The 21285-nt window shown below is 42.4% G+C and overlaps 2 protein-coding genes across 14 annotated transcripts in view; one reads left to right on the plus strand and one right to left on the minus strand.

Moving 5' to 3' along the window:
* CEP44 (centrosomal protein 44) overlaps window positions 1-18599 on the minus strand; it is a 46891-nt gene extending 28292 nt beyond the window's left edge. For 5 of the 10 annotated variants that reach the window (XM_030563176.1, XM_030563179.1, XM_030563178.1 and 2 more), the window contains exons 1-2: window positions 18498-18599; window positions 8268-8417 (exon numbers count right to left, since the gene is read on the minus strand). In XM_030563176.1, coding sequence (XP_030419036.1) covers window positions 8268-8356 — 89 coding nt within the window. In that variant the 5' untranslated portion in view covers window positions 8357-8417; window positions 18498-18599. The other 5 variants (XM_030563172.1, XM_030563173.1, XM_030563175.1 and 2 more) reach the window with 5 other exon arrangements.
* FBXO8 (F-box protein 8) overlaps window positions 18514-21285 on the plus strand; it is a 30138-nt gene continuing 27366 nt past the window's right edge. Inside the window, exon 1 of one of the 4 annotated variants that reach the window (XM_030563185.1) lies at window positions 18514-18882. Coding sequence is in view for 2 of the 4 variants with exons in the window: in XM_030563182.1 (XP_030419042.1) it covers window positions 19195-19198 (4 nt within the window). In the remaining 2 variants the exon portion in view is untranslated. Of the gene's footprint in view, window positions 18883-19005; window positions 19199-21285 lie in introns of those variants that run through there. The other 3 variants (XM_030563184.1, XM_030563182.1, XM_030563183.1) reach the window with 3 other exon arrangements.

Raw genomic sequence — 21285 nt, forward strand, 5'->3', positions numbered from 1 at the left:
TACAGCCTGTAAGGTATATCTGTATGGCACATAAGACATATCGAAATTGTGTAGAAGCACAGCTTCCTTCTCCCCTTCCACCCTCATCCTTTTTAAGTAAGTTTATAGCCCTTTTGGCTTCAGAAATAAAAATATAGTTCACATTTAGGTCACTTGATTCAGTGAAATCTGCCTGAGTCTGAAGACAGCCTGAAATGGACTCACACTCCTCTCTCCCTATGACTCACCCTGGAGTGTCAACTCTAAAATGATACTTCACTGTCAACATTAAAGTATTTTACCATTGATCATTTTAGCAGATGGAATGCAGAAACAGGTAGAAGTAAAGCACACTGGGTCCGAAACTGGATGTTACTGAACAGAAGGAAATGCAGAGACAACTCAGGGCTCACAAAGACAAAAGGAGGAAGGATGGGAAAGAGAAGAAACAAAAGGCAGAAATAAAAGTGGCCCAAATGGGAGCAGATCTTGTCACTGAGCCATAAATGTGACAATAATGCACCAAACAAAATAGCCAAATGTTTAGTTACAACATAATGGCCATATCAACGTCTTGATCTCTCTACAAACTTCCTAAGGACATCAGCAGACATTCCACTATGCACTATGGGGAGTATATAATAGAAAACTTTTAGCCCAGCCCCTGAGTAGTTGAATATGAAGTTTAAAGCACTCTTGTATATGAGACAGAACCATGGTATAAACAAAATTTTAATAGAGGGTGAGATTTTTACTCACTCTGCAAAAAGATAATTCCTGAAAAGAACAGATCTAAAAAAACCCTCAGTGTTATAAAATGGAAATTCAAGACACATACTATGCAATTTAGTTCATAAGCCATATTAATTCCTCATAGAAAAAGACACTCATATACAGTGTTCTAAGCCCAGTGTTTAGTAGAGTGTAAATTACCATTTTTACCTGAGCTTGAATACTGACACTTTTACCCAATTTATTTGCTTTTGCAGCACCTACTTCCCTTTTCCATCAAACCAATCCAAATATGCAAAATACACACACACACACACACACAGAGAATTGGTGGTGTGCTTATTTGGACAAAGTACAGATCTTAAATTAAACAAAAGTCTGAACTACGTTCCATGATTTTACTGCCACACTTTATACAGCTAACACAATGAACAGTGATAACTCCTGTGCAAACAGATTTTGGGTAGAAATCTAGACCTACCTTTTAAATACTGGAACAGAAAAAAAAGACGGTACTCAGCAACTGAAATATAGTCCTTTACCCTTACCTAAACTCATTCTTTGTATCTGGGTATTAGTATTGTAATAAGTGTTTTATAGTGTCTCTGAATGTTTATTTTTATTTTTGTTTTGTGTCTTTATGTCATTCCAGTTTTTTGTTGCTAATCCAAGGAAGTCAGATTTCCACCGAGTGGGAAAACACTTTGCCCTGATTTTCACTGATGTGAATCTTTTGCTGTTACCTCTTAGCAGGATTACACTTCAGATAATGGTAAACTTTTCAAGCTCTGCTTAACAGCAGTATTTAGAAATGCATTTCTTTATTCAGTTTTTTATATTTTTTACAGCTTCAGCAGGCCACAAAGACTAAAGGCAGATGCACAGACATCTTATAGTCTCTCTCTCTCTTGTTTGAGTCCTTTTGTGGATGAGCAGGATGCCAAAGGCAATGAATTAATGAAGCCCTATCATCTGCACTATGTAACTGGAATACCTTCCTTCCTAAAATTAAAGCAAGTTACTACTGCAATGACAAAGATAAAAGCAGAATGCAATAACTGAATATCAGAGTGAGACTAATATGAATTGCCTTCAGTTTCATGAAAGAATTATTTTAATCAAGAACTCTACTACTTGCAATACCCAAAACGCTGTTATGTGGGTAACAAAGTGTTCAAAAAGCACTATTCCTTCATCAATACTTTAAAGGCCAGTCTTACTGAAGTTATATGCACTCAGCCTGAATACTGAGTGGAATTTAAGACTTTTCAGAAGGGATTATGGCCACAAAGAGGCATAAACACATGCAAATACTGACTTATTTATTAAAACAAGCCTAAATTCTCTTTTACTTTCCATTTTCTTATTTAGTCCACCCACCAACCTTGAGGTCTAATAATTCAAAGAACCTATCTAGCTACAATACCTGTGTTACAATTTTCAGGCTTCTATTAAAAAATGGTTAATTACACCTCTACCCCGATATAATGTTGTCCTCGAGAGCCAAAAAAAATCTTACTACGTTATACTGAACTTGCTTTGATCTGCCGGAGCGCACAGCCCTGTCCCCCCCAAACACCCACCCAGAACAATGCTTTACCACGTTATATCCGAATTCATGTTATATTGGGTCATGTTATATCGGGGAAGAGATGTACCTTAGATAAACTGTGTCTTTTGAAGATTTGTTGCCCACACAGACTCTACTCTTGGTGCGCATAAACAGCAGACATATGAGACTGGATTCTTTAGGCCACACCTTTGCCCTAGAAGTGTGCCTTCATCCATTCAAGGGCATAAAAGGCGGTTAGCCCAACTATCCCTCAGATTCCTTTACCAATACACAAGCCTAGAGGAGCACGAATTCTGTAATAACCAGAAAGGAAGATAGGTCATGGAATCCAGGTGGACAATGCATCTTAAAGAACCAGTCTTGAAGGTACAGTAATCTTTCTTCAAGTGACTGTCCACACAGATTCCACTCTTGGTGAATAATAAGCAGCTGTCTATTTGCTTGGAGGTAGGTAGAAGGAGTCCTACTTAAACAATGATTGTGGGACAGCCCTACCAAAGTAGGCATCTGAAGGGACTTTGTTCCCTCTGTCTGCATAGTTGGGTGTGGCTGGAGTCTGCCAAAGGTCTTCTGCTGTCTCCAACAATTCCTCATTTGTCAGCATTGCTAGCCTGCCAGGTGTAGAAGAGTGCAAGCTCTCCAGAAGCTTGTCATGTTTCTCTTGTACCACTTCCAGAAATATCTCCAGAGACTTTGCCATATGCTTGATGAAGTCCTGGAACTCCTTGAAGTTATCCAATGAGGATTTACTGCCTTCTTGGGGAAGGATGAGGAAACTAAAACAGGGAAAAGTTGCTCCTTCCCTTGTAGATGTTGTTCCATATCATATTCCTCCTCATTTCTCTGTATCTGAGGTTGCACTAGCTGACCTGCCTAGGTTGGTCTATACTGCCTCTTTGGGAAGGGCTGTCTAAACTTTAGAAAGGGCAGAAATTACAGGGTTATGAGAATATGACTACACATGCACAGGTACCCAGTAGGGCCAAGGCTGATAAGGGGGTACTGGGATGGGGGGTACCAATATCTTCCCTGTGAGTCCCAGGTTGCTTCCTGATTATATTGTGCTACCCAAGTGGGAGAGGGTGGCTATGTAGGAGATGACTCCCTACTGAGTCTCAGTGAGGATGAAGAGAAAGAGTATACTTCTTTCCAAAGGGGTGGGGTGGGAAAGCCATCCTTTCAGGAGTGCTCTGGCTCTGCAGTATTTTCCCTAATTGGGCAGGGGATGATGTTGGTACCTGCCAACCTCCTTCATCTGCTGTTGGTACCTGAAGATACCTCCTTCATCTGCTGTACTGATGACTCATTAACTGGTAGCTTAGCTATCAGCATCCTCACTGACACTGTTATTAATCCTACAGTTAGATCACTCTGTACTTTACTCATACATGCTTTAGGTGCCAGTACATGTGGTACCTGCACACCAGGTTCCAAGGGGCCAATGATGGAGCAAGGGCAGTCCACATGTTTTGTTGGTACTGCAGATACACGTTTAACACTCAATACCGAGGCACCAGATGGATTTCCGTCAGCCTTCTGGACCACTCTTTAACAGTTGAGCCAAATATGAGCAGGTATCTGACTTGCTCGTGTCTGACTTGGGAGGCACTTATGCCTCAGCTCATATCTGATGCTAGAATGGAGGCAGACGACCGAAGGCCTCTTAGTGGACACAGTGTGCAAGTTCAGGGTGAAATACTGGCCCACTGGGGTGCTCATGGAGAGGGACTGATTGGAGAACTGAGGTCTCACTACATCCTTCTTTCTGGCATCCATGGAGGCTGACATAGAGCATTACATGAGGAACAATTTTAAGAGCTTTCTCGAGCTTTCTGAATCCACTTAGAGAAGTGATATATGAAATATTAGAGAGACAATGTGGGTGAGGTAATATCTTTTATTAACCAGCTTCTCGGGAATATGTATGGAACGTATTCCTCACCTAGGCAAACAAAAGCATCTAGAGTACCTGTTAAGTGTTGTTAAAATTTCTCTTGAGAGAGTCAAGTTTTAAACTCCAGGGATTTCACTTCTTCCATATTGTGAGAGCCCCTCTATTTTGTGTGCGCGCGCATGCGGGCCCACGCTGCAGGGGGTGAGATAGGCCCTAAAACCTAAATATTTGACTAAACAAACGTATTTTTGCCAACAGGAAAAAGATTAAAACTAACTAGTTAACACTAACACTGAATATAGAGAAGTAACTGCACACTGCAGGGTTTCTGTCTTGTTACCACGGTTGGTAAGAATGAAACAAGGAATGGTTGGGATTGCTCTGCTCTTTATACCCTCTTTTTTGACGAGCGGGAGAGGAGCACAGGCAAGGACATATAGAACACAGGTGCAAACCCAAACACACACTGCAGGTCGTAAGAATCTGATCTCATGTGCATGGGCCATATGTACACCAGGAAGATGTGGACAATAACTCAAAGAAGAACATTGACATACACCATCTTTTCTACACTAACATTGTTTTCAATCTCTCTGAGTAGCCATATAAATCTTTTTATTACCCCTCCACCTTTATCAATAGGCCTTCTGTATATTAACATATCTATTAGAAGATATACATTTTCACTGACATTTACTCTCCATCACTGAAGAACTAAAACTTCAAAGGGATTAAACAACATTTTTGCTTTATTGAGCCACTTAAGTTTATGGAACTGGTTAATGTACTAAGATTATTTATAAAGCCAGTCCTCTGTTTCCAGAAAAATGTACTGCTTTTTCCTCTTGTACAAAATTCATAAACATGATTATAAATGAAAGAATTACATTAGCTTTAAGATCAATTTAAATGAAAAACTCCAGCTGAACTTTCCTTAAGCCAAATGTGAAGTATTCAATATAAACAACTTCAGCGACTTGCTGTTGCTTCCACAGCACAGTGGAAAAAGTGGATATTTTGCAAAGGTCCAACTTTAATCAAGGCACTACAGGAAAAATTAGTAAACAGTGGATCAAATTATATCACCAAGTATGCCAAAATCTCCCTCTCTCTTGCATTTGTGCATGCACCTTTGGGGATTTTTTGATAATATTTAAGTTTTGCATGTTACACTTTTCATAATAGTCACACTGTTACCCTGGGCCTCTAGAATTCTGTTGCACTTAACTGCCTAGCTCTGCAGCAAGCATAAGGAAACTATGTCTTTTTTTTTTAAGCTTTTGCAATAGTGTGTCATTTATTCAACCAAGTATATAGCACATCTGCAGTCCAGTAGCTTAGGATCCACCTTTCCTTGTAACAAGCTGTTGTTTTTTCCATTTACTGACTCCTGTGGAGACTGTGTCCAGGAGTCACACAGACACTAACACTATACTCTTGCGCACAAGTACTTTCCCAAGTGAAACTGAAAAGGAACATACATGAAATGTGCCTGTTCACTTTCACACTGCAGGGGGTGTTGCTTGGGAAATGCTTGTGTACAGAAGCTCTAAGCTAACCAAATGCCTGTTCTGAGGCTGGCAAGACCCCAAATAGTGGGAGAAGAGAGAGTCAGTTTTGGGAGGTAGGAAAGAGAATAAAAATCAGGCCCCAAGAACTTTTTCCCTAGCTTTCTTACCCCATACAATAGCTCAGAGAACCATCATAAAAGTTAGTAAAAATGCTGCTCCTCCTCCCTGGTTCCACAAGTTATAGACTACCGAAAGGGAATATCAAAGTCAAATTACATTAGTGAAATAACTTAAAATCCATATTTGGCTCTGTATTTGGACAATATATCATATTACAGAATTCTTACACCCTCACTGCGAAGCTGGTATTTAATAGTTACAAAATTATAGCGTTTATGCCTGCTGTTTACATGGTTACATGGATCTTGTCATCAGTCCTAAACTGGATATGTATTTCCAAGTCACTTGTGATGTTAAAGCATTGCTAAAGAGAGAAAAGCACCGTAGCGGGGCAGTTACCCCACTCCGGAGAGAAAAGGCTAGGCTGACTGGGGAAGCAACCACAGCTGATCCTATAAAAGGGTTGTGAGTCAGGAGCTAAATCACTCTCTCTCCAGCTGTAGAGAGAAGGACCTGGCTGCCTGGGAGAGAAGGGGACCTGAGTAGAGTAGTGTTGGGGAAAGGCAAGAGGAGATGGGAGTGCCAGCCTGGTAACTCCCCCGGCTGCAGGCCCTGTGCAGGGCCTACAGAGGTGTAGCCTGAGGGTAGGCAAAGGCAACAGGTCCAAAACCTGCTTGCCGGTGATGAGTGGTTTACTGATTGCAGTCTGCCCCAGTAAGCGGGGGGCTAGATGAGGCCAGCAGTAGCCACTGAGGCAAGGTAGGTATAGAGGGTGGGGGTTCTCCTGGGAGGGGAGATCCAGAGCAGGGGTATTGTGGAGGGCAGAACCCCAGGGAAAGGGGCACCAGAGTCGGGGAGGGCCATGGAGTCAGCGGCAGGTGAGACAGTGGCCTGCAGAGGATGCTCTAAAGCTAGTGAAGAGCTAATTCCCAAGACAACCAGCAGGAGGCGCCACATCGGTGAGTCATTGCTTCACTACAAGGACAAATAACTTTCTCAGTAACAAACTGAGTGAAGTGTATCTTGATTTACAACTACTTACACAAATGACTGGTGATACCAAGGAAAACTGAATGTGCAATAACTGTTGTATTAAATACTGAATATTTTCATTGTGACATTGTACATTCAACAGATTATTAAAATACTGAATCCATTCACTAGGGAGAAGAGTAACTTATTTGTGCAAATGAGGCAAATCATCTCAGGCTGTACCCGTAATAACATTTTGTGTGACATCTCTCAACACTTCAGCTGCACTTGGGGTAGTGCTACAGTAGAAAATGCACAAGCATTTTATCAGTGTCATCTGACCCTGCTCAGGTCTGGATGATAATGTGGGAAGAACTGCAGTGCTTTCTCTTAGTACTGAACTACTACTACTGAGTGTGCTAGTATAGAGCGAGCAGTGACACTTCTTATCACTACCTCTCTGGACTTGCACTGAGAAGAGGGCAATGGTAAAAATACCAGTGTCTTTCTACCCTAGTGCTCTCACTGGTGAAGCTGCACTATTGATCGATTTCCCATAAGAGATATGTAAAATAATATCTAGTTGTAATGCATCCTGCCTCCAACATAGGCCCCTATCCTAAAGCTTCAAAGAAAATGAAACCCACAGAAGTGTCCCAAGTCAATTGTGCAATTGTGAACAGCTGCAAAGGGTGATATTAGTATCTAGACATATGTCTACTGTTCAATAAAACACCTGCAGCTGAACCAGGTAACAGACTTTAAGGCCAGAAGGGACTGTCATGCTCATCTAGTCCGACTTCCTGCACATTGTAGGCCACAGCACCTCACCCACCCACTCCTGCAAACAGGTCTGTAACCTCTAGCCGAGTTACTGAAGTTCTCAAATCTTCATTCAAAGATTTCAAGTTACACAGAATTCACCACTTACTCTAGTTCAAACAGCAAGTGACCCATTCCTCACACTGCAGAGAAAGGCAAAAAAAACTCCTCAGTGTCTCTGCCAATCTGACCTGGGGGAAAATTCCTTCCCAAATATGCCAGCCAGTATACCCTGAACATATGGGAAAGACCCACCAGCCAGACACCTGGGAAAGAATTCTCAATAGTAACTTTGAGTTCTGCCCCTTCAATGTCCCATCTTTGGCTGTTGAAGATATTTGCGAATAAAAGTCAAGACTGTCTACAATGGCAACAGCCCGATCTCAACCCCGAAACATCAATATTTTATCAGCTTTGTCAACAGGAATAACCTATTTCTTAGTGTGCAGAAACAAAATTTGACACTATATAATTAAATGATTTGGAATGTGTATTCAATCTGACTAGGTATCTACCATACCCTGCCATTAGCATACACATATCATAATTTCGATATTGACTCTGTGGTGAAATTTCTATTAACAATTGCCAGAACTGTTTACATTTTTGTGATCATCATGATGAATAAGCACAAGTGCATTCAAAATAACTAATTGCCTCTTACCCTGTGTAATCCACATCTCTAGGATAGTTTAACAAGCGAAGTCCTTGTTCTAGCTTGCGTAAACTTCCTTTTAAGTCTCCAGTTGCCATTATTTCACACACTATTCTTCTTTTAGATTTTGGGACAAGTTTAATACAGGATATTCTCTTTCTTAAAAAGAAAAAAACAAACATGACAATTATAAACTGCAATAAGATTACCAGTGAAGTTCATGTATTTTTTTTCCCCTAGACAGTGTCCTCTTTCTGACATTCTATAACATTTCCCAATATGCTATTAAGCCAAGGTACCGCACAAATTAATGTCTGTGTATTTCCTCATTCAAACTAAAAGCATAGAATATATAGGTCAGTCAGTAAACTAGAATTATTACTGCTAGAAAGGGAAATCAGAGTTCAAATTCCATAGCTGGGTTATTGCTTCCTAAATAGCTTGCTTAGGTGGAACAAAGACCTGTGTTTTACTCAATGTCAGGTAGTTGTATCATTATGGTCTGAAGACAGCTCTATACAACCAGCTTATGGGATCTGGATGAATCTTTATTTCAAGGAAACAACAGCTGTTTAAGCAAATATGAGAGTATTATAAGGGGAAGTGTGTAAAGCAAAAAGGCTTATATAAAAGCTGCATAGGCCCTGAAAAAGCATACTTAACTGTAATAAAAACACAAAAAGGTGTTCCAGACACCCGTTCTGTGGCCATTAGGGGATGGAGTTTAAACTCAGTTTGGGGAAATATGTAGAAAGGTAGAGAAAAAAACTGGGTGAACAAAAAAAAATCTTTTGCAAGTCTTACTGTAACTTAGAGATATTTTTCCCTTAAGGTTTAAAGAAAAATCTAACCATTTAAGTTATGAATGGGTCTTAAAAACAAATAAATAAACAAATAAAAACTTCCAGTGTTTTCCATGCTCTGGACTATTCTGATGCCTTTTCACAATCTGATAAATTCAGAACAATTCAGACTGAAATCTTTAAACTTCACATGTCTGTAGTACTCAGTGAGGAATGTGTACTTTACTACCATAAATTTTGGGGAAAATAGTAAAGTTAGCTCTAAATCATCCCTACTGGGAGGAAATATCTTTCGCATTAAGACCAGTGTAGGTATTAAACAGACCATAATCAATTCTGTAGCAACTCAAGACCAAATACTTAAAAACAAAAACGAACAAACAAACAAAATCTAGAAAGTTACTGACCCATGTAACAAGCAGTTAATCCAAAAAATAAATTGCTATTCATGCAGCACTTCAACCTTTCTAGCGTATTTTGGATACTAGTATATATCAATCAGGTACATACAGGAGAGTCCAACTGACACAAAACACATATGCATGACAACAAAAAGACTACCCTGATTTGTAGCAAGGCTTGTATTCCATCTGAGGATAAGTCTACACTGCAGTTAAAAATCCATAGTTGGACCATGCCAGCTATCACAGGCTTAGGCTACAGGACTGTTTAGTCATGGTGTAAATGTTCAGGCTTGGGCTGGAGGCCAGGCTCTGGGACCCTGTGAGGTCAGACCCTTGAGACAATTGTTGATCTACCTTCATTACCCTAGTGGAGACATGAAGGGCATCTTGAGGAGAAACACTTGAATGCTGCTCACAGATATTCCATAGGAATATGCCCCAGCCACGAGATTTGTTTTTTAAACAATCAGAGGTGCCCATTCCAGGAGAGGACCATACGTACTTTGGATCAATTCATTAGCCTTGTCCTATTGTGTAGTAATTTACAGAATATTTTAGCAAGTTTTCCCAGATACATGTTTTTGCAAAAGTTTCCCATTCAGGTCCAGTAACATCCTTTAGTAATCCATGCATAGAAATTCTGATAATTCCAATTTGTATTCCAAAGAGAAAAAATTCTTACTAATCTAATTCTCTTTCTTGACCCCACCCACACCCCCTTCTCTTTTCCCCCCACTTCTTCTTTTGGGGGACTGTCCCAGAGGAAGAACTAGGCTTGTGACAACCTGAAAGTGTCTCAAATATCCTGTCTTTTCCTCCTGGTCCTTGTGTTCCGACACCAACAGCTGACCCTCCTCTCAGGTGGAGGAAGAGAAGTTTTCCTGTTTTTTTTTTTCCCCGCCTATAGATCTCCTAAGATTCAAGACATTAGGCTCCAGTGATTCTGATGAAGAGACAGAAGTTCCTATGGCAAGATTTAGGTTTGTGTTTTCTGGCCACCTGAGCCTTGGCCAGTTTCTCATTGCCAGTCTGACTCTAACACAGAGATTTGGAACACCAGGAAAGATATGCCAAGCTTTTCCTGATTTTGAGAGGAAAGTGGGGAATCTCTCTCCTTTCTGATGGGCTCTCTTTTCTTCTTTCCTTCCAGCTATGTGGGTATTCAGGAAAAGGAAGAAAAACCTGTGGGTCTCACTGGAAGAGCTACCTGAAAAAGATGGACATTCTTCTCCTTTTTGATTTAGTCTCTATTTTCCTGAAAGGGTCACTCCACAATACCATGGAGAGGTTCAGGGTAGGTGTTTTTTTCACTGGTTGTGTTGGGGGAACAGAACTGCCCTGGCCCCTGAAAGTACATCCTATGGATTGGTAACTTTCAACCAATGAGGACTTTGAAAAATGCAGTTAAGGAGGACCTTCTTTGAAATTAGGGCTGGCCAAACCACTGGAGAAGAGGAAGCAGGAAGGAGCTAAATGAATAAAGAGATAGGCCTTTTAATGCCTATCATAAACCTAGTCCCAGATTTGGACCTTAGCGTCCAAAATATGGGGGTTAGCATGAAAACCTCCAAGCTTAGTTACCAGCTTGGTCCTGGTAAAGCTGCCACCACCCAAAAAATTAGAGTGTTTTGGGGCACTCTGGTCCCCCAAAAAACCTTCCCTGGGGACCCCAAGACCCAAATCCCTTGAGTCTCACAACAAAGGGAAATAAACCTTTTCCCTTCCCCCCTCCAGGTGTTCCTGGAGAGATACACAGAAGCAAACTCCGTGAATCTAAACAGAGGGAGTCCACCCTCTCTATTTCCAGCCCTGGAAACACAAGCACTTCCCTCTTCACCCAGAGGGAATGCAAAGTCAGGCTAGTAAATCTAACACACACAGATTTCCCCCTGACTTCTTCCTCCCACCAATTCCCTGGAGACTCAATTCCCTGGAGTCCCCCACTAAAGAAAACTCCAACAGGTCTTAAAAAGAAAGCTTTATATAAAAAGAAAGAAAAAGTACATAAAAATGGTCTCTCTGTATTAAGGTGACAAATACAGGGTCATTTGCTTAAAAGAATATTGAATAAACAGCCTTATTCAAAAAGAATACAATTCAAAGCACTCCAGCAACTATAGACATGTAAATACAAAAGAAAAAAAAAACAATAACCCCTATTGTTTTTATGATCTCTGTACTCACAACTTGGAAACAGAAGATTAGAAAGCAGGAAATAGAAATCCCCTCATAGCCGAGAGAGAGTCAGGCAGAAGACCAAAGAACAAAGGACTCCCACACAAAGTTCCCTCCATCCAGATTTGAAAAAGTCTTGTTTCCTGATTGGTCCTCTGGTCAGGTGGTTCAGATTACTTCTTTCCAGGTGAAAGAGACGTTAACCCTTAGCTATCTGTTTCATCCCACTGTTTTTCCTGGGTGCAAACTGTTTCTAAGTCCATCCCATCACAGCTGGGATTTGGAAAGCAGGTGGCGGGGAGGGGGAACCACGAGGGATTATAGTCAGCAGCAGCAACTTGCTGATGTGAGCATGCATGGTTCTGCAATATTCCAAACTGGCACAGCTGTTTTGTGCGCCTTTCAGCAATTCTCCACCTTAGAAGACTGCTCTGAGGGCACTTGGCTCCATTGCAGGCTGATCAAAAGGGGGTTTAGGCAATATCTCGATAGTTGAGCCTCAGAAGATAGGCCTAATTTACTCATCGCACTTTCTGTGGTATCTCCATCTACATATTCCATAAAGGAAGAATGGGCAATAAAGATCTTTCCTTGTGGTTTGTCTGCCAAATTTGCACTCCCAGCAGCGCTGCAGGGGCACTAATTGCTGAAAAAGCCTCAACAAGAGCAAGACTAGGAGCCAAAAAAAAAAAAAAAAAGCTTTCTTACAAACCTGGAACCAGATCACGCAGTTCTGAAAAGACCAAATATATTGAATTAAGTACTTTTCTTGGTTTCAGTTTTTGTTCTGCATCGTCTTAAAAAGCCTGTTTACACCTGAGAAGGCAAAGCAAAACTGCTGAGTATTTCAGGGTCACTCCCACTCTGCATGTGACAGGTCTGGCTCTGATAACCAAGCTCTAAGCAAACTGACAACTTACTGTTTAAGATTTGTGAATCTTCCTTCCCAGAAGAAGCTAAGGCTTGTATTAGTTTCACTGATCTTCAGCAGAGATTCCTACAGAGGGCTTGGCTATGCTGGAGAGTTGCAGCGCTGGTGGTGGATTTACAGTGCTGCAACTTACTCACCGTCCACACTTGCAAGGCATATACAGCACTGCATCTCCCTGGCTGCAGCGCTGGCTGTACTCCTGCTCTGCCTGCGGCATAACGATTGCAGCGCTGGTGATGCAGCACTTCTCTGCCAGTGTGGCCACCAAAAGCGCTGTAATTGGCCTTTAGAGGTATTCGGAGGTATCCCAGAATGCCTGTTCAGCCACTCCCAACAGCACTGCAAATGCTGCAAATGTGGCCACACTGCAGCGCTGGTAGCTGTCAGTGTGGCCACACTGCAGCGCTTTCCTTACACAGCTGTACGAAGACAGCTATAACTTCCAGCGCTGTACAGCTGCAAGTGTAGCCATCCCCAGAGAAAAATGCCTGTCTTGTAGAGACGTTTTTAAAAATTGTGCATAAGGAAGAGGGGACACACAGAAAAGCCAAGACTTAAGATTCCTGTAATCCCACAATTTAACTCTTGCAGCAGAACACATGGAAGAGGGAAAAAGTTTTGTTTTGTACATTCTTCTGAACAGAAACAGAGAAAATTCTTACATGGAAATGGGAGGAAGATGTTAGAAGGATTAGTTGCCAAAAGAGATCTGAGGCTGTTGGCAGCAATGCCTGATTGATATGTCTTCAAAAGAAATTCATCTTGAATGGTGGCTTGGATCACAGAAGCTGAATCATTTCCTTCTTTTTTTTTTTTTTTTTTTTAATAAAAAATCCATATTGCTTCATATTTTTAAAATGTTAGATTTCTACACGTATTTAGAGAGGCTTTGTGAAGAGCTTTTGCAGCATCCTCCAAGCACGTGTTTGGAAGTTACATGCAACTAAGCTTGGTGGTTCTCCAGAATGGTTAGACTTTGAAAGCACAGGCTGGCTGACAGCCCAACTTTTACAAGTCCCAACTGAAAACAAATAGTCTGTGTTTCAGAATTCTGCATAAATTATTTGAACACAAGAAGATCCATTAGCAAACTGACAAGATTCCTCTATCAGTGCTTCATGAAAAGGTTTCATTAGCAAAAGTGTGAGGCAGTTTTCCAAGAGATAATTAGTTCAAAGAAAATTCTGAAAGCATGCAGTGCCAAATTATAGAAGATGGCATTTCCCCCAGTTCGCTTGTTTACTACTGTATACTTTTCAATCAGCACGGCAAGTTCTATATAAAACGGTATGCAACTTCCCCAGGAACTATAAATACAACAGAATCTCACTAATTCATGTAATGAGAGGGAGATTATTTGCAATTTAGAAAGTAAGCAAATCAATGAAAGGTTGGGGTAGGGCAGGACATTTAAAAAGAGTAATTTTAATTAGTAACAATACATATTCTGCAGTACATTTCTTAAAGTAGGATTTGAAAAATCCACTAGTTGAGACCCCAGTGAGTGAAAAGATCCATATGATAAATTTCTGCAGAATCTAAACTTTAATTAGAAGAATATGTTTCTAGTCCTTTTTTAGAAGGTTTTCACCATAACAAACATGGACTCAGTGAAGAACGATATAGTGCCGTAGCTCTGAATCTGGAAATAGGCAGTCTCAGTGCCTCTTCGTGCGCTTATAGCTTTGCCAATCAGGTGAACGGTAACTTTAGAATCACAGAATATCAGCACTGAAAGGGACCTCAGGAGGTCATCTAGTTCAACCCACTGCTCAAAGCAGGACCTAATCCCCAACTAAATCATCCTAGCCAGGGCTTTTGTCAAGCCTGACTTAAACCTTTAAGGAAGGACATTCCACCACCTCCCTAGGTAACCCATTCCAGTGCTTCACCACCCTCCTCATGAAAAAGTTTTTCCTAATATCCAACCTAAACCTCCCCCACCGCAACTTGAGACTATTATTCCTCGTTCTACCATCTGGTACCACTGAGAACATGGAGATTCTTTAATAAGAATCTGATCAGTTTCATAGCTATTCAGAACCTCATGCACAACAGTGACACTTTTAAGAACCATATGCAACTTGGGTAAACTATAGGTAGCACCACAGGCAGGAACTGGATTTATGATCCAGGAGGACCATCCTCTCCTTCCTCCTCAAAAACCAAGCTGGGAGCTTTGGGACAGCAATCCGCTTTCCCTCTTTGCACCATCCAGAAAATTCTGGGAGAAGACAAAAGTAACAAGGACCTCTTTCTGACCACAACGGCCAGGAAGGTGAGTTAGGGTAAAGTAGTTAAAATCTTCCCCTCATGCCCTACTTTGTAATTACCTGTAGCCCCTGGAGGAAAAAGGAGATGCAGATTCAAGTTTCAGACCTACCAGTAACCAGAGGCTGATGGAAGAGATGGAGGTCCCCCTAAATAAGGTCTAGAGGCAGCACACTGACAAGAATTCTAGGAGCTGATTGGGCAGAAAAGCTGAGATTCCTAGCAAGGGTGGTGCTGCTTCAACACATTCTTCCCAGTTTTTTGTTTATTTAACTCCAGCAGCTAGTATGTCTGGTCATTTTTTTCAAAAAGTGAAAGTAGCGAAATTTCTGCAATAAGATTTTACACTATAGCAACCTATTAAATTCATGCTAAAAATTGGGGAAAGTGTCTGTCACAGCCCTGACTAAATTTCCCCATTGTGATCAGAAAAGAGACTGCTGTACTAGACTCAACCTTCAGATATCGCCTACTAGGTCTGAGCAACATCCTCACAATCTCAAAATCCAGCCTCTTTGGCACGCTCCAGGGGTACAGACCCCTGTCTAGTAGCCCTCCTAGGGATATGAGACCCCATAGTCTAGCTGCCCTAGGCCCAAAGACCAGTACTGATGCCACAAGCCCCCCTGACAGCTTTATTATGCCAACCCCAGAGCTCCACCCTCATGGGTATCTGATTTACAATTTAACCCTCAGGGAAGACAAGACAGTTAAAGCAAGTAACAGACTTTGCATAGGAACTTAACTACTCACTTTACTTACAGGCAAGCACACTAGTTACAGATCTAAGCAAAAACAACAAACAGCTGCACTCGTGAGCCTCCCTCAGTTTCTTCATCTTTCCTATGAGTCTTTTTGGTCTCAGTGAGTGTCCTTCAGATCCTCTTGACCCATCTCCTCCTGCTCAATCTTCTCTTCTTAGCAATAGTCTCCCTTTTGCACACAAGCCCTCATGCATATAAGTAGTTTTGATCATGAGTCCCACTGTGAGGTCCCAATGTCCCAGCCATGCTGAATTCACATGAACAGTCCCCTTTGTTTCAGAGAAGAGATGGAGCCAATTGATTCAGGAGCAAGTCAGACCTTGGGAACAAGCGGGATGTCTCATTAAGTGTTTTCTCATCTTGGGAAGAGCTTCAACTCCTCCTTCTCTTGCTATACATTACAACCAGGCTATATGTACACTAGTTTAAACTAGCTCTTACATAACACAAAGTAGAGTCATATAAAAAATGGAGGTTCTAATCTACAATGTGAGGTACAATCATAATTTTGTTTTGAGAGTATCATTTAACAAGATGACAGTTTCCCACTGCCATTTCCACACTGGAACTATAGAACCTGAAAAAAAGCGTTGAAAACAAGTTACACTAACAGAGTTTTAGACATTTACGGGAAGCTGTAGAGCCTATTAAAATAATGGAATAAGTAGCCAAAAGATCCCTTAAACACATGACACTACTACATTTTAATGGAAATTCCTTTGTTTATATAGGGTCCATTTTACATGGAATATCAATACTGCCTATTTGTACAAAAAATGGTTCTTAAGATCAAAAAGACAAAGAGGAGAGACCTATTCAATATGACCAACAGAGTTCCCATTGACGAATTACACCTCCAACAGAGGAAGAAGCCAACTGCTGTTTTTACATTTAGGCAATGTCTTAATTGCAAAAAAAGGTGGTGTTTTTACTGTGGGATAACTAATGCACATTAGATATCCTGCTGTAAAATCCTACAGGAAACATGGTACCTGTAGTTTTTAAACCACAAAGTACCTTGGTGACATCAATACAATATCCCCACCTACTGAAGAAATACGTAAACTTCCTTCCAATATCTGTAACAGAAAAATAGCAGTGGCATTCAGTCGGTGTGGCTCTTTCTAGCCCTTCCATTTTTCTCACCCTACTTCCCATTTTTGCACCATTTAAATACTGAGGGCATTAGCTTCCAATAAAACATTTCCTTTTGCAGGGATAGGAAAAATTATCATTCTCTGCCACAGACTATATAAACAGCAATAGATCCATAAACATTTGAACTTGAGATCAACACACAAAGTTGTGCATTATACAGTGGTTACATATTGTTATTGTAAAAGATAATAAGCTATTAATCAACTATGAACAGTAACAAACTGCCAATGATTGTCTCATCCCATGTCGTTTGAAACAATCGTTTATATGATGAAGCAGAAACTGGAACAGTTCTACTGATTTATAACAATGGCAAGTAGCAGCATTAAATTGCTATCCTTAGCTTTGAGGTACAGGTGAAATGATTATAACTAGAGCCCTACCAAATCCACAGCCATGAAAAAGGCATCAGGGACCATGAAATCTGGTCTTCCCCCATGAAGTCTGGTCTTTTTTTTGCTTTTACCCTACCCTATGCAGATTTCACAGGGGAGATCAGCATTTCTTAAATTGGGTGTCCTGACCCAAAAGGGAGTTGCAGGGGTCACAAGACTATTTTAGGGGGATCGCAGTATTGTCACCCTTACTTCTGCACTGCCTTCAGATCTAGGCGGCTGGAGAGCGGCATCAGCTGTTGACCGGGTACCCAGATCTAAAGCCAGGGCCCTACCAGCAGCAGCGCAGAAGTAAGGGTGGCAATACTATACCCAGTCATCTTTTCTTCTGCACTGCTGCTGGCGACAGTGCTGCCTTCAGAGCTGGGTTCCCAGTCAGCCACTGCCACTCTCTAACCGCCCAGCTCTGAAAGCAGGACCACAGCAGTACAGAAGTAAAGGTAATGGTATCGCAACCCCCTTCCCAACTCCTTTATGGGTCAGGACCCCTGAAATTACAACACTGTGACATTTCAGATTTAAACAGCTGAAATCATGAACTTTACAATTTTTTTAATCCTATGACTATAAAATTGACCAAAATGGCCCCTGAATTTGATAGGATGCTAATTATAACACTCTCCTATTTCACTATCTGGCAGAAGCATCCAGGCGGTTGTGACCAGAGACCTCTCAAAATGGTCAGCAGCCCAAGAGTCTGCTTTCCCCACAGGAGACTCAGCAAAGCAAAGGGGGGCAAGGCGCATGTGTTGCCCTTTTTCTGCCTTGCAAGTCCTCAGGAAGCTGCAGTGACCCCGGGCTCGGGTAGTGTCCCGCTCCGGAGGAACTGATGTAAGTCTGGGAGAAGCAGGGCCTCCAGGCTGGAGAGAAGCACAAGGGAAGTGCTCAGCCCCTCTCTCACTCTGGGCCACTTTACAGGGGAGCGAGCAGAAATTCGGGGCCCAGCCTGCGCCTCCGCGGGGGAAAGAGACTCGGCACCTCCCCCCCAAAGAAGATGCACAGAAAACGTCGCACCCTCGATGAGTCTCGGTATGGGGGGAGGGGCAAAGACTGAAACGGACGCGGATCGGGGGGGGCGGGCAGGATTAGGAAGGCAGAGGCGAGGGGGTCGCAAACAGAGAAACTGCCCACCCCCCTTTCTCGGACCAACCCCCCCTTTTTTCCTAGTACTCCCCCGCAGTGATTCTCCGCTCGCCTATACTCAGCGCCCGCACCCACCTGGGGCTCCCGGCAGCAGTTTGTATTTTACCGGCAATTCAAGCCCAACCGCGGGAACCGCCTCCCACCTCGTCTCCCGATTCGCATTAGCAGATTCATCGCTCGCTCTCCGCCGCCTACCTGTCATAGAGCGGCCGGGTCAACCCCACAGCGAGGCCCTGCTGCCGGGCGACTGCCACTTGCGGGCGCGCCGGGGCGGGACAGGGAAGATTACTTAGCCTTGGGCACTGGCCAGGCTCAGCTCCTGCAGAATCAGCGCACACAAATCTGACAGCAGTTTCCGCTTCCGGGAAGTCTCGCGGCGCTCACGTCACTTCCAGCAACAACAGCAAACGTCAAAACTCAGGAGCGAGAAGGGGGCGGTGGCAGCAACGGCGGCGCAGAGGCTCTCATCTCCTCTCCCTCCCTCTCCCTGCCCGGTGCTGCCTGAGTTCGTTCCCAGCCGGCGAGGCTCACGCACCGACTTGGCTCGTCGCGGCGGCGGTTGGGATCGGAGCTTGGAGAGGTACGAGATACCCCCGAACTTGGTCGGTGCGGAGTGATGGGCCCTGCGGCCAATCAGAGGTCAAGGCTGGGGTGGGGTAGGTTGAAAGGGCCAATCCGGTTCAGGGGCGGGTCTTACCTTGCCCTTTTGGGTCTGTATGAGAGCCAGAGGCTGGCGCTGGGAGCAGCGTTACCCTAAAGCTGCTTGGAGACCGCTGAGCCTCTGCTCGGCCGATTCCTGCCTGCTGCGCGCCGCGCATTCAGTGCCCGCGCCTGCCTGCCTGCCTGCTCCCTCCTAGCGTGCGCACATACGCACACGCCCCTTTCACTGTCCATGGGCGAGTAATTCCTCCACCTCCTTTTCTTCCCAAGGGCGCTGGGGGGGGGGTGATAGTTTTTATTCCTTTGTTGTCCATGGGCGGGAGCTTTATTGGGGGCAGGGGGCGAGATAAGCGACGATACAACAGGCTGATGATGATTCCGAATTGCTCCGAGCAGCGTGTGTGTGAGTAACGTGTAACCTAGAGTGAGGGCTACCTGGGGTCTCCAGCGAGGGAAAGGGGATGCTGTTGGCACTTTGAATTTCCCATGGAGATAGTGACAGCTGCGACAATCATGGACATGAGGAAACGGAATAATCTTTTAAGTAACTAAAATAGTCATTTGAAAAACTCTTTAAAAACTCTTATTAAATGCACCTCTGGCTTCCAAATATCCACATTCTGTAGTAATATTAATAATGCTATATGGCCTGTGTACAGGACTGGAAAGGAAGGTGCACAGTGCACTAGCCCTTGTGCTCACCAAGTGGTGGGATTTTCAATTTCTGCTAAGGTGCATTTATCTTGAACCAAAACAGTCACTATGTGAGTACAGGCCAGTAGCATTGAAGGATATGTCTTTCCAGTTTCACACAGTTTAGGCAACATGGTATTTCTATCAATGAGACCATGATTTGACTTTTAGTATTCTGCAGCACACACCAGCAATGTAATACTTACCATAATGTAGCACATAGAAGCCATGTCCAGGATTAGGGCCTGCTTGTGATAGGTTCTGTACAGAAAAAGGTAAATAGGATAGTGAATGTTAGTGGCTTTCCCCTACTCATAAGGGTAGGCCAATCCATCAGCGTCTCAAAAGGGAGGACTGTACAATTTGGAGGTCTTGGAAATATACCCAAATGATTTATTTTGGTATAAACATTGAAGATGGAGACTTCCAAGTAGAAAATTAAACTGGCTACTATTTTATAGAATACAATCATATTGACTCTTATTTACTCCTTCCCTCAGATGGTTTTATGCCCAGAAATGGGTTTACCCATCATGTTGTAATAGTGACCAAGATGAACACTTTAGAAAGTGTTCATCTTGGTTACTGCAAAACTGAAAAGAATTGCTTGATGGGGAAAATAAGACATCAGATCTAACAAATGGCAAATAAGCTCTTAGTTACAAATGTATTACATCTTATGGCTTTATGCTTAGTGCTTAGCTAGTTAAAATGTGTCTCCCTCTGTGAAATCTGCTCTTTTTGTATTTAACTTAAAATACCTATTAAAATCTTACTCATTTTAGGAATGATAAAATAATGAAGGATTTTGATTTTTAAACAGATTTCACCTTTGATATCTTTCCATAAAAGTATGGGAGTATTTCACAAAGAATATTCTGTCATACTACTGAATATTAGCCATACTTACTGTCTATTATGAAATTGATTCGAAGTGTTTGTGGTCTGATTTCTGAGGTGAAAAGATTACCAGGAGCACTAAGAAAATGTTGACTGGCATTTGTGTATAAAAACACAGTGTAGCTGCTTTTCCATGTTTTATTTACAGCTAAAGGAAAGGCTTTAATCACCTGCAACCATTATGAACAAGTACTGCCTATAGACAGATAATCCATTTTGCAGAGGATCAGAAGCTAGTATAAAAAAACCTCGGTTGTTTGCCTCGTGGTGTAAAGTCCACTAGATAATTCAGCAGGCGTGCCCTACTTCTGATAATGCTCTTTATTTCTCACTTGTAAACCTCTCTGGAATACTCTGACCCAGGAAAAAAATGGTCTTTCAATGTCTTGAAATACTGGAAAAAGTGACAGCTTGAGTTAGCAATCTTCATTTGTTGGATTCTCCTCACACTTTTCAGAGCCCAGAGGATTCTTCTCCTATGCCCTACTTTCTCCTTTTTCACACTTCAGTGTTGTTGTTGATCTCTTTCTATCTAATTATTATTTTATCATTTGTTTAGTTCCAGCAGTATCCTCAGCACTGTACAATGTGCAAAAATAAAGATCATCTCTGCTTCGAAGAACTACAGGGAGGGGGGAAATGAGGAAGGAAAAATGGATGGGAAGAAAAAGTGTAGGCACAGAGAAAAGGGAGTAGGGGAGGAAGAGGGCAGAAGTTCTGGTGAGGCAGC

This window comes from Gopherus evgoodei, chromosome 5, assembly GCF_007399415.2.
Source record: "Gopherus evgoodei ecotype Sinaloan lineage chromosome 5, rGopEvg1_v1.p, whole genome shotgun sequence".
NCBI classification, from domain to species: Eukaryota; Metazoa; Chordata; order Testudines; family Testudinidae; genus Gopherus; species Gopherus evgoodei.